Source organism: Cucurbitaria berberidis (genome assembly GCF_010015615.1).
Source record: "Cucurbitaria berberidis CBS 394.84 unplaced genomic scaffold K460scaffold_4, whole genome shotgun sequence".
NCBI classification, from domain to species: Eukaryota; Fungi; Ascomycota; class Dothideomycetes; order Pleosporales; family Cucurbitariaceae; genus Cucurbitaria; species Cucurbitaria berberidis.
Window position 1 is genome coordinate 3,515,109 of NW_024468938.1, and position 12,005 is coordinate 3,527,113.

The following is a 12,005-nucleotide window of genomic DNA, read 5'->3' on the forward strand; positions in this document are numbered from 1 at the left end:
GAAGTGCCGAGTTGGGCACGAATTGCATATGCAAACGGCATTCCTTGTCATGTGGTCAGTGGAGATGTTGCCAAGAGATCAGTGAAATTTGCTCATCGCAATGAAGTCGTAGACGGAGTTCGGCAACACTTTGAAAAAGATTCACCGTCGGCCCTGTTCTTCGCTCATGCAGTAAACAGGTACTGGGACGTGAAAAATACATGACCGGCACGGATCCGAGGCGTACCCGGCACAACGGAATCAACCGTTGACTATATACGCAGCAACATAACTTGATTCATGCAAGAACAAGCGATCGTGATCGACTAGCGGTATCGGCCCTCCTTGCACGATCAGCAATGATACGTTCAAGTAACTCCCCGAAACATCATCTCCACCCTCAACCTCATCAAGGTCACGCTGATCCCCCCCAAAATATTCGGGAGATCGACATGGGTCAATAAAATGGTCGCAGGCGTGAAGCTGCGGAAGAAGTCCAAGTTCATCGTCTCGAATTGGCAAGTGATGTGGCCGAAAACAGCGCGCATGGCAGGACGTGTGCGACCACGGAGGGGCTGAAGCTTCAAATAAAGTTAGAGCTAAAGCTATGGGGGTTGGTGATGTTGTACGCGTCGAAACAGCGCTTTGGCTCGGCATGTTGGGGTCTTGTACTTTCTCGACAAAACCCAACCGGCAGTTAGCTGAAGAGAATATGTCAATGCATTAATTGAAGTAGAACTGCGAGCTGAAGATTTACATTTGGCCTAGCGTACTTGGCGGGTTGCTTGTGTTTGTGTCTTTCAAATTTTTGGCACAACTGCCTAGTAAACCAACATGATTAATGAAAGAAGATATCGTGAAAGGGCTGTGGTTCTGTCCCAGCAGCACGGAGATACGATACATGATACAGGGATCAAGACCGTAGAGTGAAACGTCCCGCCCATTGTGCAGACATCCCATCGAGCTGGTACCGAGCGCTCGGAGCGTAGCGCATGTAGTACCTTAGTCAGAGGAGCTACATGAAGGCCTAGAATGCTGGCAGAGGAGCAATTCAACACACCAAAGCTCTGTAAAATAGATGTCAGGGAATATGCATAGTGTAAAACTATCGTAAGCAAAGGCCCGACGTCTGAGCTAATTTGTAAAACGCGTTGCGCCGATGGGAGCCCGTTGCATTGGGCCGGCAATGACCGTATGGCTAGGTACATGGATACATCATGGCAAGAAGAGGCATGAATGTGATTTTTGGCTTTCTCAAATTCAAGTCCGGGGAAGTTGTTGAGTAGGTTAGTATCGCCGAGCTGTCAAATTCACCGAAAGCAAGATATCGTAGGTTTCGAATAGAAGGAGAGCGTATCTTTCTAGCCTAGTGCTAATCACTGAAGCATGTGAATTGCATGTCTCTGATCAAGCCAAGAGAGCTACTCATGCTTGCCACCCCCTGTAGACCGTCTTGCTTCCATACTTTTCGCCCTTCTTGAGCACCATGCTAGACCTGTACTCCGGGACATTGATCGCATTGACATAGCGACTGGGCTCAACGCAGAATCCCGAACGGGGGCCCCTAGCTGGCAAACCGTCAACAGCGGGCACATCGATGTATTTGCCGGTATAGAATTGGAAGGCTGGCTCGGTAGTTGAGATCTCGAGATGGATTCTGCTTTCAGGATGATAGAAAGACGCAACCTTGTTGAGAGGGGATGAGCGAGTATCGATGGGGATACTGCTGGGGTCGGTGTTGACGACGAAACAGTCGTCAATATCAGGTTCCTTCTCGCCTAGTGTGAAGCGTGTCTGGGGCTTCAGGCCTGGGTACTCCTCAATTGGTCCTGTGGGTATGTCTGTGCCGTCCACCACCTGGTACTTATTGGTGATCAGACTGACTTCTGTGCCAGCAATGGTAGATGCTCCGGTGAGGTTAAAGTAGCTGCGTGCAAAGTCAGCAAAGTCCCAAACGTGGGCCTGCTGCAAGAACTCACCTGTGGTTGGTCATGTTAATTGCAGTCTCGTCCACTTCATCGCCAACCAGTTCGGCTTCATATTCAATGTGCAACACGTCTTGTTGAGCACCATCGACCTGTTCCTTCTCTTGCACATACCAAACGCGGACCTCCACGGTACCGGGGTAGCCTTCTTCACCATCCACACTCACATACTTGAAGAAGGTGGCTTCTTGGCCGTTGCGGTTCACCGTGGACGGCCCTTCAAATTCGCGCTTTCCCCAGCCAAGGTTCCCGCCGTGGAGGGAGTTTGGTCCATTGTTGACTGGGAGCGAATACGACTTTCCATTCAAGTCATTGATTTTCGCATTCGAGACTCTGTTTGCGATACGACCGATTGTCTCGCCAAAGTATGGGAAATTGTACTGCTTGTACAGCTCTGCGGTCGGAAAGCCTTGCACAATATTCGTTCCGTTTATGGTAAACTTTTGAATGATGGCGCCCAATGGGAGGAAGGTGAAAGCCTTGGCGGAAGACATGATGCTAGTTGCCAGCACGGAAATGGGTTAGCTCGGTGATCGGCTTGCAGTCTGGCCTATAATGCTCTTATTAGTTGGATTCTCAACGCCTAGAAGGCAAGCAGGTGTGGTAGAGGTCATGGAGCCACACTCTTTGGCTTGGACCCTTGTGGTACTTGGTCAGGTCGAGTGAGGGGGTGGGGATGGGGTTCTACCAGTGATGTGCAACAGTTGGGTAGTGCGGGGCTTTTGCAGGGTCACGACAACTCACCTGAGCTGGTTTATTCCTCTTGAGCTTGACCAGGGACGGGGAAAAATCCAGAAACGTAGATGTTAGTCGCTATTTGAACACGGTTGCGAGGGCAATCGAGTAGAAGAGGACAGGTCTGAACGTCGACACCTGATGCATATCATTAGCCTAATGAAGTAGTGGAGCGCAGCAATTCTTCCGCCTCGTCCTCCGCCTCGTCCTCCGCCCCGTGAAGAACTAACAGTGGGAATTCATCTATGCAGTATGAATTCCGCCAAGTCGCGCGGGATGCCTAATAGAGGTAGTCCTTCACTTGTTCGCGAACGTCAAGTGGCAATGGGTTGGAATTTGCCTTGGAGCTAGGTACGGTAACGTGCGCGCTGCGTTCGTCGCAGCCCGTGCGCGAAACCTGCGCCGAGGGTGTTCTTCTCCAGGCTGCAACCACGGCTTCAACAATTCAAACATCACCAAGCGAAGTAGAGTATGTATATATATGGTACAATTCATTTACGACCAGGAAGACAAAAATTACGATCCACATCCCTTTGGTATGTCGTTCTTTCCGATTGTCTAATCCCTGGGTGCACATGCTTCATGTGCACCCTACGTCACTGTAAAGTCCTGAGCCATGGATTATCGTGAAATCAGGAGGAAAAAAAAGTGCCATCGATGCCATGTCGGGCCAATAACGCCAACCTGAACCGAACGCCGTTTTTGCACCTGTTCCAGAACGCTTAAACGCTAGACGAAGAGACGAATGATGAAGTGGAGAGGAGGCCAGACCAATCATGCACCAATTGGATTTTGTATGAAGGTGCTGAAGTCCAGCTCATTGGGGCTATTCCAATTTGGCATCATAGGGTCACTGGGGTTGATCGCCATCGTATCGACCATCATGGACTGATCGTAATTGCTGTTGAAGTTGTCGAATCCATACATGGGCTTGCTGAAGTCCACTGGCTCCTCCATCATGATGGAATCATTCATCCATGCTGTCCGTGAAAGGGCCGAGGGATCCAAAGCTCCACTGCTCATGAACGTGGACGAGGCCATTGGTGATTCTTGTTTTATCGGCGACACAACCTGCGATTGTCGCGGGAAAGGACTGTTCATTGGGGGTGTTGGTGGCGCAGTGTTGCGCGCAAAAGGGTTATCGAAAGCGAACGATCTCGTGGTCGGGGTACCGTTATACGACGATGAGGATGATGCGTGGCCGTGTTCCGAGTCTGAACTCACAGACCCACGTCTTCGAGTAACAGGAGCCCCCCTCTCAAGCAACTTCTGTTGCATCCGATTGCAGTCCTCCTCGAATCCCTCATAATTACTGCTGTTCTCGCTCGAAGGATGTAGGAGGTCGAGTCGCTCAAGAATATCGTGCGTTAGCGGGTGACCGCCAGACGCTTCCGGCAATGGCTGCCCTGGCCAACTCTCGCCATTTTGTAGGCGGCTGTACAATAGTCGAAGTCCAGCTACGAGCTGCGTCTGTTGTTGTTCGAGCATCTCAACGTATCTGTTTGTGTTAGCGTTGTGACGAGAGTACGCAGGTGGCAACACATACCCTTTGGGATATACTTTATCTTGCGACTTTTTCCGTTCGCCAAAAACGCAAATGGCATTATCGGCTTTACATCTACTGCAAGGGCTTGCTCCATCGCACTAGCACGATTAGATGAGGGACTAGGATTCGATGTATAGTCAGACGTACCTTTGACTTTTTCAATCGGCAACGGTCGCAAGCTTTGCAAACGCGCTTTCGGATGTTGTCGTGTGCCTCCATAGAATCCGACCTATGAGGAGACATTTGGAGCGGTGGCAGACGTGTGTATATGGGATAGATTGACGATGTTGTGGTCGGCTAGTGCTAGGACTAGGTGGTCGAAAGGTTAATGTCTTGGTGGATAGTGAAAGAGGTACCAACGACTTTTCAATGGAAGTGAGGTGGAATTTGGGCTCCTGAATATGGACATAGCTTGTGTGGGTAGCATGGCATTATATCTGTTCGCGTCAGAGGGCAGCTCCAAGCGGACGTTCGGCATTAACCTGTTGGCCTTTGGCGCAAAAGCTCGGTATTGTAATTTATAAAGCCCGACGACTCGGGCAGCTAAAACCCCTGTCCCTCTAACATTATCAGTCGGGAGCACGTTGGTTACTTTAGTCGACCTGCAGGGATACAGGGATAATGGCCCTGCGCCGACCTTACGAAGCCACTTAGGCTGGGCTCAGTTCGGCGGTATGTGTGTGACGAAGCTTGCGCGGAGTCGGCCAACAAGCGGACCGTTGGACTTCAAGAAAGCCTTCTCTGATCGCAGCCATCGGTTAGCGGCACTTGCACATCCACGCCCAAAAGCGTGCGGAGAAAGCACTGGCACACACACACACCCTGCCAGCCAGGCCTCTGAAGATCCATCATCAGGGACAAAGGACCAAATGGGCTCCATGGACACCTGTAGGCGTCATCATCATGGCTCATCCATCACTAATAACGTTATTCGAGCTGCTTCCTGGACCCCCTCCCATCAAATTGCTTCGGCCGAGCCGAAGGTCACTGCTAGCTGACTACTTCTCCTCAGTCCGAGCGATCCCCTTCGAAGAGAATTTGCTCTCTTTTTGATTTTAGACTGTCAGAAAATGGCTCGCGGCATTTTGCAAAGTGGAATGCCCGATGCTTTTAAACGCTACCAACGCGGGACGGATACAGAAGCGCGAGGCATGGTCGTGCCAATGTTCGCAGCCTATCGCCATCTTCAGTAACTCAACAGACGTCAGTAAGCCATGCACGTGCGAGACTAACTTCACTAACATATTTGAAATCCGAGATACGCATGAACATGTATGCGCTGGTAGCAAACGTCGCGATACACTCAGCGCATGCGTCTTTTACATCTGCTGACAACAATGGGGACATGACTCTCTTCAAGCCACAACCTTCGATGGAGAAAGCGTGAGATACTAGTCAAGCTCACGTCCTGTAGGTGATCCTTGCATTGCGCCCTTTCTGCTGCTTATCAATGGCGCACAGCAACACACAGCAGTGGTTCGCTAGCGCTAAGCCTCAAGTCGCATACGATTATTCTCCGTCCCATCAGGTATTGTTCGTTATCATGTTGCTTGCCTCGGCCATCGTGTGTGCCGCAGTCTTTACTCATCTATATTCATCCTCACGACAATTACCCTGCACTTCGCCCATTCCATTCTCGTCCTGGCTGCTCGCGAGGCATACTCCCTCTCGCATTTTGCGAAGTTGGAAGGGGAAGGGTGCACTAAGGCCTCGTCAGGCAACGGGGCTGAGACACCAAGAATACTACTTCTGCACATTGTTGCGAACTTTGCGCATTCACCGTGTTCTGTTGTGCCTATACGCGTATACTCTCCCCAACCTTCTGGCTTGTCATTAATCGCGACCAGCGAAACCCACTCGTTACGCGAATAATGGTGAGCGTTATACTTTACATCTAGCGTCAGCAATCTTTGAACCACATGTCAGCAGTCTAGGCGTAGAGCTATATCTCGTGCAACGCTCGCTGTACGCTATAAACATTGTATTATCCTCCTTGGACAATTGCCATAATGCAGGCCGCTGACAACGAGCCTGTAGATCAATGCCCCAGTTCCCTTAATATGGACCCCATTCGCTGTCTTTGCACACCTGTCTAACCTAGCGAGCGTGCTCGGCCATTTCCCTGGTATATACACCCATGGCTTACAAACCGATCAATGCGGGGTGGGCGATCACGCCAGTCGAGCTCTAACATGTAACTATCAGGCCCGAAGACTTTTCGCCGAAAGTAAGCCAACTCACTGATCCAGGGGGTAGTCTTTCTTTCCTGCTTCGTTCGGCATTGAATGATGAAGCCCCCGCATCGGTCCATGTATCGTAGAAAGAAAGACCCCAGACCGGTACTGATACTGAGGTGAACTTGGCAAGACTTCGGGCCAAATGCTCACAAGCATGTTTGATCTACTTCGTCGCCTATGGGGGACGAGCATTTGCCCAATCCAAAGGGTGAGGAAGGGCCGCCAGACGAAGTCGAGTTGTCTGCCTTAGTGCTTCAGCAACTCTTGTAATTGCTACATATCGATTAACGCTCCGCTAACGCAGTATCTGACATTGCCGTGTGTCAGCTTGGCAACCACAGGGGTATCAAGTTGAAGACGTCAACGACTACTTATTAAGTTTGCCTAGCCGATTTCCACGGCCTTACTCATCTGTGGGGCTGGCCTCATTGTGCCAAATGCATGATTCTTCCAACTATGAACTACGGAGCCTGGGCTTTGTTAATCTTGACCGTCTCTTGGGCTCGCATGTCTAATATCACACATGATTTCGACTGTCAAGAGCGACGCTATCTTGTTTCGCAGGCAAGGTTATATAAGCCAAGGCGCCAATTATTGACCGTATTCGCCGTATCAATACGGAAACCTGTCGGAACACTAGCCACACACGCCACAGGGCTTGACTGCCACGAAACCAACTCTTAACACGTATACGCGGGAACGCGAGCGTACCGAGTCGCCGAACATGTAAAATGATCTTCAAGAGTACCTTGATACACACACTAAATACGGCCGTATCACTCTATTATCTAAAGACGTGATTTTTAAACGCTCTTGGTCGATTGCGGAGTCGCAAGTTCAGAGTTCCAACCTCCGGACACCTTGGCCCATGGTCTTTCACGAATGAATGCTCAGGCAGTACGATCGATCTAGTAAGGATTGCGGCATCTTAGAAGACCCGTGGCGACAAGTCAGTCTTCCAGTGTGAACTAGAGATTTAAGATTGGATGCCCGGCCCCCTTCTCTTGAAGACCTCCTGACTGTCTAAGCCTCAGCCGCGACGTGGACATGAAATTCGAAAAATTACACGGGTGCGGGCTGCTAAGGCTTTCCGCTGGAGCGTCCAGGACGAAAACGCTCGGGATGCTCAAGTTACTCGGCGATCCGGACCATCCGCTTCCCGCGCCGAGGCTAGTCACCTTGTGAGCCTTCGACAACAAATGTTTCCGAACCCGACATTATTCGCGTGGTCAGAATACAAGACTAACATTTGGTTGTGTATCGAAAACCTATCCCTCGTTACCAATCTAGATGCGTTGACTGACTCAGATAACCTTTGTTACTATAAAATTGGCTTTACAGGAAGCATGACGTCGTTGAGATAGCTGTGAGGACCTATCATCACGAAAAAAGAGGATATCACTACAGGGTCCGATTGTTCAAGATAGGGGTAGCAACACGTCGCAGTTGCTGTCCATCCAGGGCCTCCTTGCTGGCCACATCGAAAATGAGGCGCAAAACATGAAATAACAGTCATCAGTCTGAGGCGAGTCACAAATGTGGTCTCCACAACAGGCCCACAAATTTTAGGTAAGGCTGAAAAGCTTCGATTATTTAACATTATACCCGCTCACGCCATATGCGCAAATGCGAGATTGCCCCGTTCACGAGGCCTCTCGATATTCTGGGGTTGTGTAAGGTATGCTTCCAGAAGAACACCTACTTCGGACTTTGTGCTGACACACCTTGCTACCAAAGATACGCGAGTAAGGACTACACTTCAACAACGGGAATAAGTCAGCCATAGACATCAACTACTTGATCGTCCTTTGCACTTGGGACATCGTCGATGAGCCTCGGCCGAACGCACATCCTGACAAAAACAAAGAAAAACGCTCACTTCGTACAACCTAATTCCTTTTCACGAGCATACGGAGAATGCATCACACATAGCATGTGATGGAACGGCTATACGTCAAAGGGGTATGATATCCGAAGCTTCTTTCCGTAATCTTCAAAGTGAAAACCTTGATGAGTATGGATCGCCCCGCTTGCAGCATCTCCACATGGTGGCCGAAGGATCTTTACGTCGCACACCAAAACACCGGACTAAACGATCCGACGCCTCATATCTGCGCTTTAGCCCTCGATTAGCGTCGTCGTGACTCTATTCGAGACTCTTCTCGAAATACCTAGGGTTCCCTTGAGCGGTAAATGTACATCCTCGTGGTGGCCGTTGATGTTGCGCAATGACCATGAGATCAACATATGCACATCGCTTTAGAGCGTTTTATGCTGGATCCTTATCAATATAACCAAGGTTCAAATTCCTTCGCAACATTACATCATGCGCCGCAAAAATGCATGCCTATCACTCAACAACACGCAAGTCAACCCACGCAAGACTGACTCAGCTCGCTATGAACGCATTATACGAAGGGAATCACACCCGAAGGAAGCACACCCCACATTTTAAGATCTGATACGAGATCTCACAATCTGCGTCTTTTAATTCGCGTCTTTTATACATCGGAAGACAGTCGGCTTCCAATTACTATCCCCGAATTTCCACTACCCGGTACCGCGCTGCCTGGTCTTTTTGCTACGTCACGTCTGTCACGTTGCAGTATTAGAGGAGAAGCGCTGGCTAAGCGGTAATTGCGCTGCTTACTTGATGTTATTTTCTCCCTAACTAGTTGTATAGACCCATCTCAGGTCAAGTCAAGTAAGGGGTAAATGTACTGCTATCTATGTAAGTATTCAAGAATGCTTTAACTAGCAGATATCGCTACTAGACCCTACATCTTAGAGCACCCTTCGTTGCATTGTGAGCACAAACCAAGAGCGCTACAGTCAACATATTATATGCGAGAAAACTCCGAGGTAAGTGTTCACTATGTAAGGACCCCTTTTCTATACTACTTCCATCACCTCACGAATGCTCAAGTCTGTTGCTCTTTTGCGCCCGAGTTTATTCCATGTCCCATTTCGACCATGCCTATTCTTGTTGTATGTATATTTTCTGAACATGCCAGCGTCTTGTTTCCATTCGCGTATCTTTACAGAGTTTTATATGGACAACAAGAAAAGGTTGAAACATGCTTCTGAACTAGTTTTCGTGTGTTGAGGAATGCGACTAGAACATTATCCCTCCGAGCTAAAAGCGGTAGGCTATTAGATTTTCACGGAATACTTGAAGATCTTCAGCCTGAAGAGTACCGCGCTAGCTAATAGGGTAGTGCATGAGCAAGTTTTTCAGGGGCGATGACGAGGCAGATATCCATACTAGCCTACGACTACCAGGTAGTGGCACAGGATGTATCACAAGTGTATAGCTACGAAGCACAAACGGAAAGGTCTCAGCTAGGTCGGGCTAAACAGATGCTCGAATTGCAAGTCGTTGTCGCATTCCAAGTGACAAACGACATCACAGAAGTTAACCCGCAGTCTCCTATCAACACTAGTACAGTACGTACTGCCGCTTGATATGCATTGCGAAGGCTCTCCAAGCCTTGCTAATGGGAGGCTCACTCAAGAACACAGTACACAGTTTCCGTTCGTTTCACCGCGTTACTTTTCCCGAGCTAGACGTTTCAATCCGAAAAGCAACCCCTGTTACCCAAGTTCAAACGTCACAATGCGCACAAGGCAACGACGAAAGAGTAGTTTTATACTCAAGAGGTCACGATTTCATCACAAGACTGCATGATACGCAAGGCTGCATGGTACCTAGATGGGAACCCTGTTTGTATCGCTCTATCAGGTGTTGCGTGTCTACGGCGAGGCTTATTTGCCGACTTTCGCCTAGAAAACTACCGGTAAAAATGAGCGCGAGTACCAACATCGACTGCTCATTATAGCGTCAATGTAATGCTTATGTAGCGATCGCAACGTAAATCATGCTTGTCGCGACAAGGAACCTACTTGAGAAATTACGATGATGCTGGGTGGACTAGTGTCACAGTCAGCGAGTAATACCTTATCTAGTGGGGATTCTGACGGGCTGCAGACCCTGTCTTGCTTCTTCCTGACGGCGGCCATGATGCACAACCCCAGATATGTTCGCAATCGAGCGACGCAAAAGGATCTTGATTGGGGGCAATCCGTCATCCTGGGTTCGAGACATGCAGCCAGAACTTTGAAATGCCAACGTTGAGGTACGAAAAGACGATGGAATTAGAAATGAGACCTAAGGAGCACGACTTACGTCAACACTCAAGCTAAAGAACAATTGAAAATACCCTACAACAAAGAACTCCTATATGTCAGTCAAATCGTGGGCAGGCATATTCGTGAGAAGTGGTCCTCAAGTCAAGGCTTTTGGTGCTTCTGCTTCCTCGTCCTCAGTCTCATTCGCGTAGTTGCCCCCGCTGATGTATGACTTCAAGAATCAATCAGGCTGTCAACAATGTCTCAAAACAACGATTCGTGCTCAGATTACAAGCTCATTTACCCCGTCCTCGCCTTTACTACACCACAACGAGTTCAACGGTCAATGTCAGCTTACACGCGCCAAAAGTTTAAGTAGGGCAGCCCAATCCAAGCTAGCCACATGCTCGCTAATTGCTCACCAGGCAATAACCGTAATGAGAAAGTGAGAAAGCAAATAGTAGAGTGTCGAAATGGGTGTTCCAGACGTGATCGACTCGTTGGTCGGTATGTGTTATTGAGTCGAACAGCGCACAAAAAGCGGCGATAGATAACGTTGCCATGCAAAAAGGGCCTATTACAGTACTGATGGGCTGCTTAGTACCAACCATTGACATATTAGGGCTGATTTTCTGATTCTACCCAACCACAGCTAAATGCCCCAGTATCCAGGCCTGCTGTGGCGGGACAGGCGAGTAGGGATGGCGACATCAAACTCTCGTGACTGGACGGTTGCAGCAATTTGACGATGCAAACGCAGCGCCGGATTACTGAAACCAGCTTTCCTAACCGTGTCGATGTCGTCAGCGGTCGAGTCGATGGAACAAGGCGCTCATGGAAAAACGACACGAGCGCTAATTTCTTCGAGAGCTGAGAGATAAATTGTCATCGCTTAGTGTGAGGGGACGGACAAAGACACTCGGAATAGTGATTTCGGGAATGAAGGCGGAAATAGCCTAAAAGGGAGTAGCGGGACGGAGTTACTGATGCGGAACTCCGCCGCTATTGCCTTGCGAATTCCAACCGTGTGACAATGCAGTCGATGTAGCGACGCTTGTAAGGCAGTGATTTGTGAAGAATAAAATGCAATAACTATTGATTGATGCTGTTGATGGAAATATGAGACGACTCGCAGAATAAAAGGTGTAACAACGAATAGTCTTGATTGACCAACAAGTCAAACGCAAGCCATGGATATCAACCATTACCAGACCGGACCAACCGAGCCAGCAGGGTATGTGCAACGCTATGCATCTAGTAAACAAAACGATAAGAAAATCTAAATAGAAAGGGAATCATAACGTGACCAGTACAGGAACATGCCAGAGATAACTGCCAACGCAGAGGAAAGTGCGACAAGGACAATGTTCTGGTTACTGCAACACCCGTCTTCGT

General features: G+C 49.1%; 3 protein-coding genes across 3 annotated transcripts; 1 reads left to right on the forward strand and 2 right to left on the reverse strand.

The window, feature by feature from the left end:
* Nucleotides 1-1,404: 1,404 nt before the first annotated feature.
* K460DRAFT_288226 (aldose 1-epimerase) lies at nucleotides 1,405-2,458 on the reverse strand (the record flags this gene model as incomplete). The annotated part of the gene is made up of 2 exons (XM_040929031.1): nucleotides 1,405-1,906; nucleotides 1,959-2,458. The coding sequence occupies 2 exons, from the start codon at nucleotides 2,456-2,458 to the stop codon at nucleotides 1,405-1,407; spliced, it is 1,002 nt and encodes a 333-aa protein (XP_040786528.1).
* Nucleotides 2,459-3,473: 1,015 nt separating this feature from the next.
* On the reverse strand, nucleotides 3,474-4,488 carry K460DRAFT_289292 (uncharacterized protein; the record flags this gene model as incomplete). Its single annotated transcript, XM_040929110.1, has 3 exons — nucleotides 3,474-4,197; nucleotides 4,246-4,343; nucleotides 4,393-4,488. The coding sequence occupies 3 exons, from the start codon at nucleotides 4,486-4,488 to the stop codon at nucleotides 3,474-3,476; spliced, it is 918 nt and encodes a 305-aa protein (XP_040786529.1).
* A 1,124-nt stretch (nucleotides 4,489-5,612) lies between these two features.
* K460DRAFT_155222 (uncharacterized protein) lies at nucleotides 5,613-6,249 on the forward strand. Its single transcript, XM_040926840.1, has one exon. It carries the CDS (start codon nucleotides 5,696-5,698, stop codon nucleotides 6,080-6,082), a length of 387 nt encoding a protein of 128 aa, XP_040786530.1. The 5' UTR covers nucleotides 5,613-5,695; the 3' UTR covers nucleotides 6,083-6,249.
* Nucleotides 6,250-12,005: the final 5,756 nt, after the last annotated feature.

Excerpts from the sequence above, each read along its gene's own strand:
- K460DRAFT_155222 (XM_040926840.1), top strand. The coding sequence starts at position 5,696 with ATGGCGCACAGCAACACACAGCAGTGGTTCGCTAGCGCTAAGCCTCAA.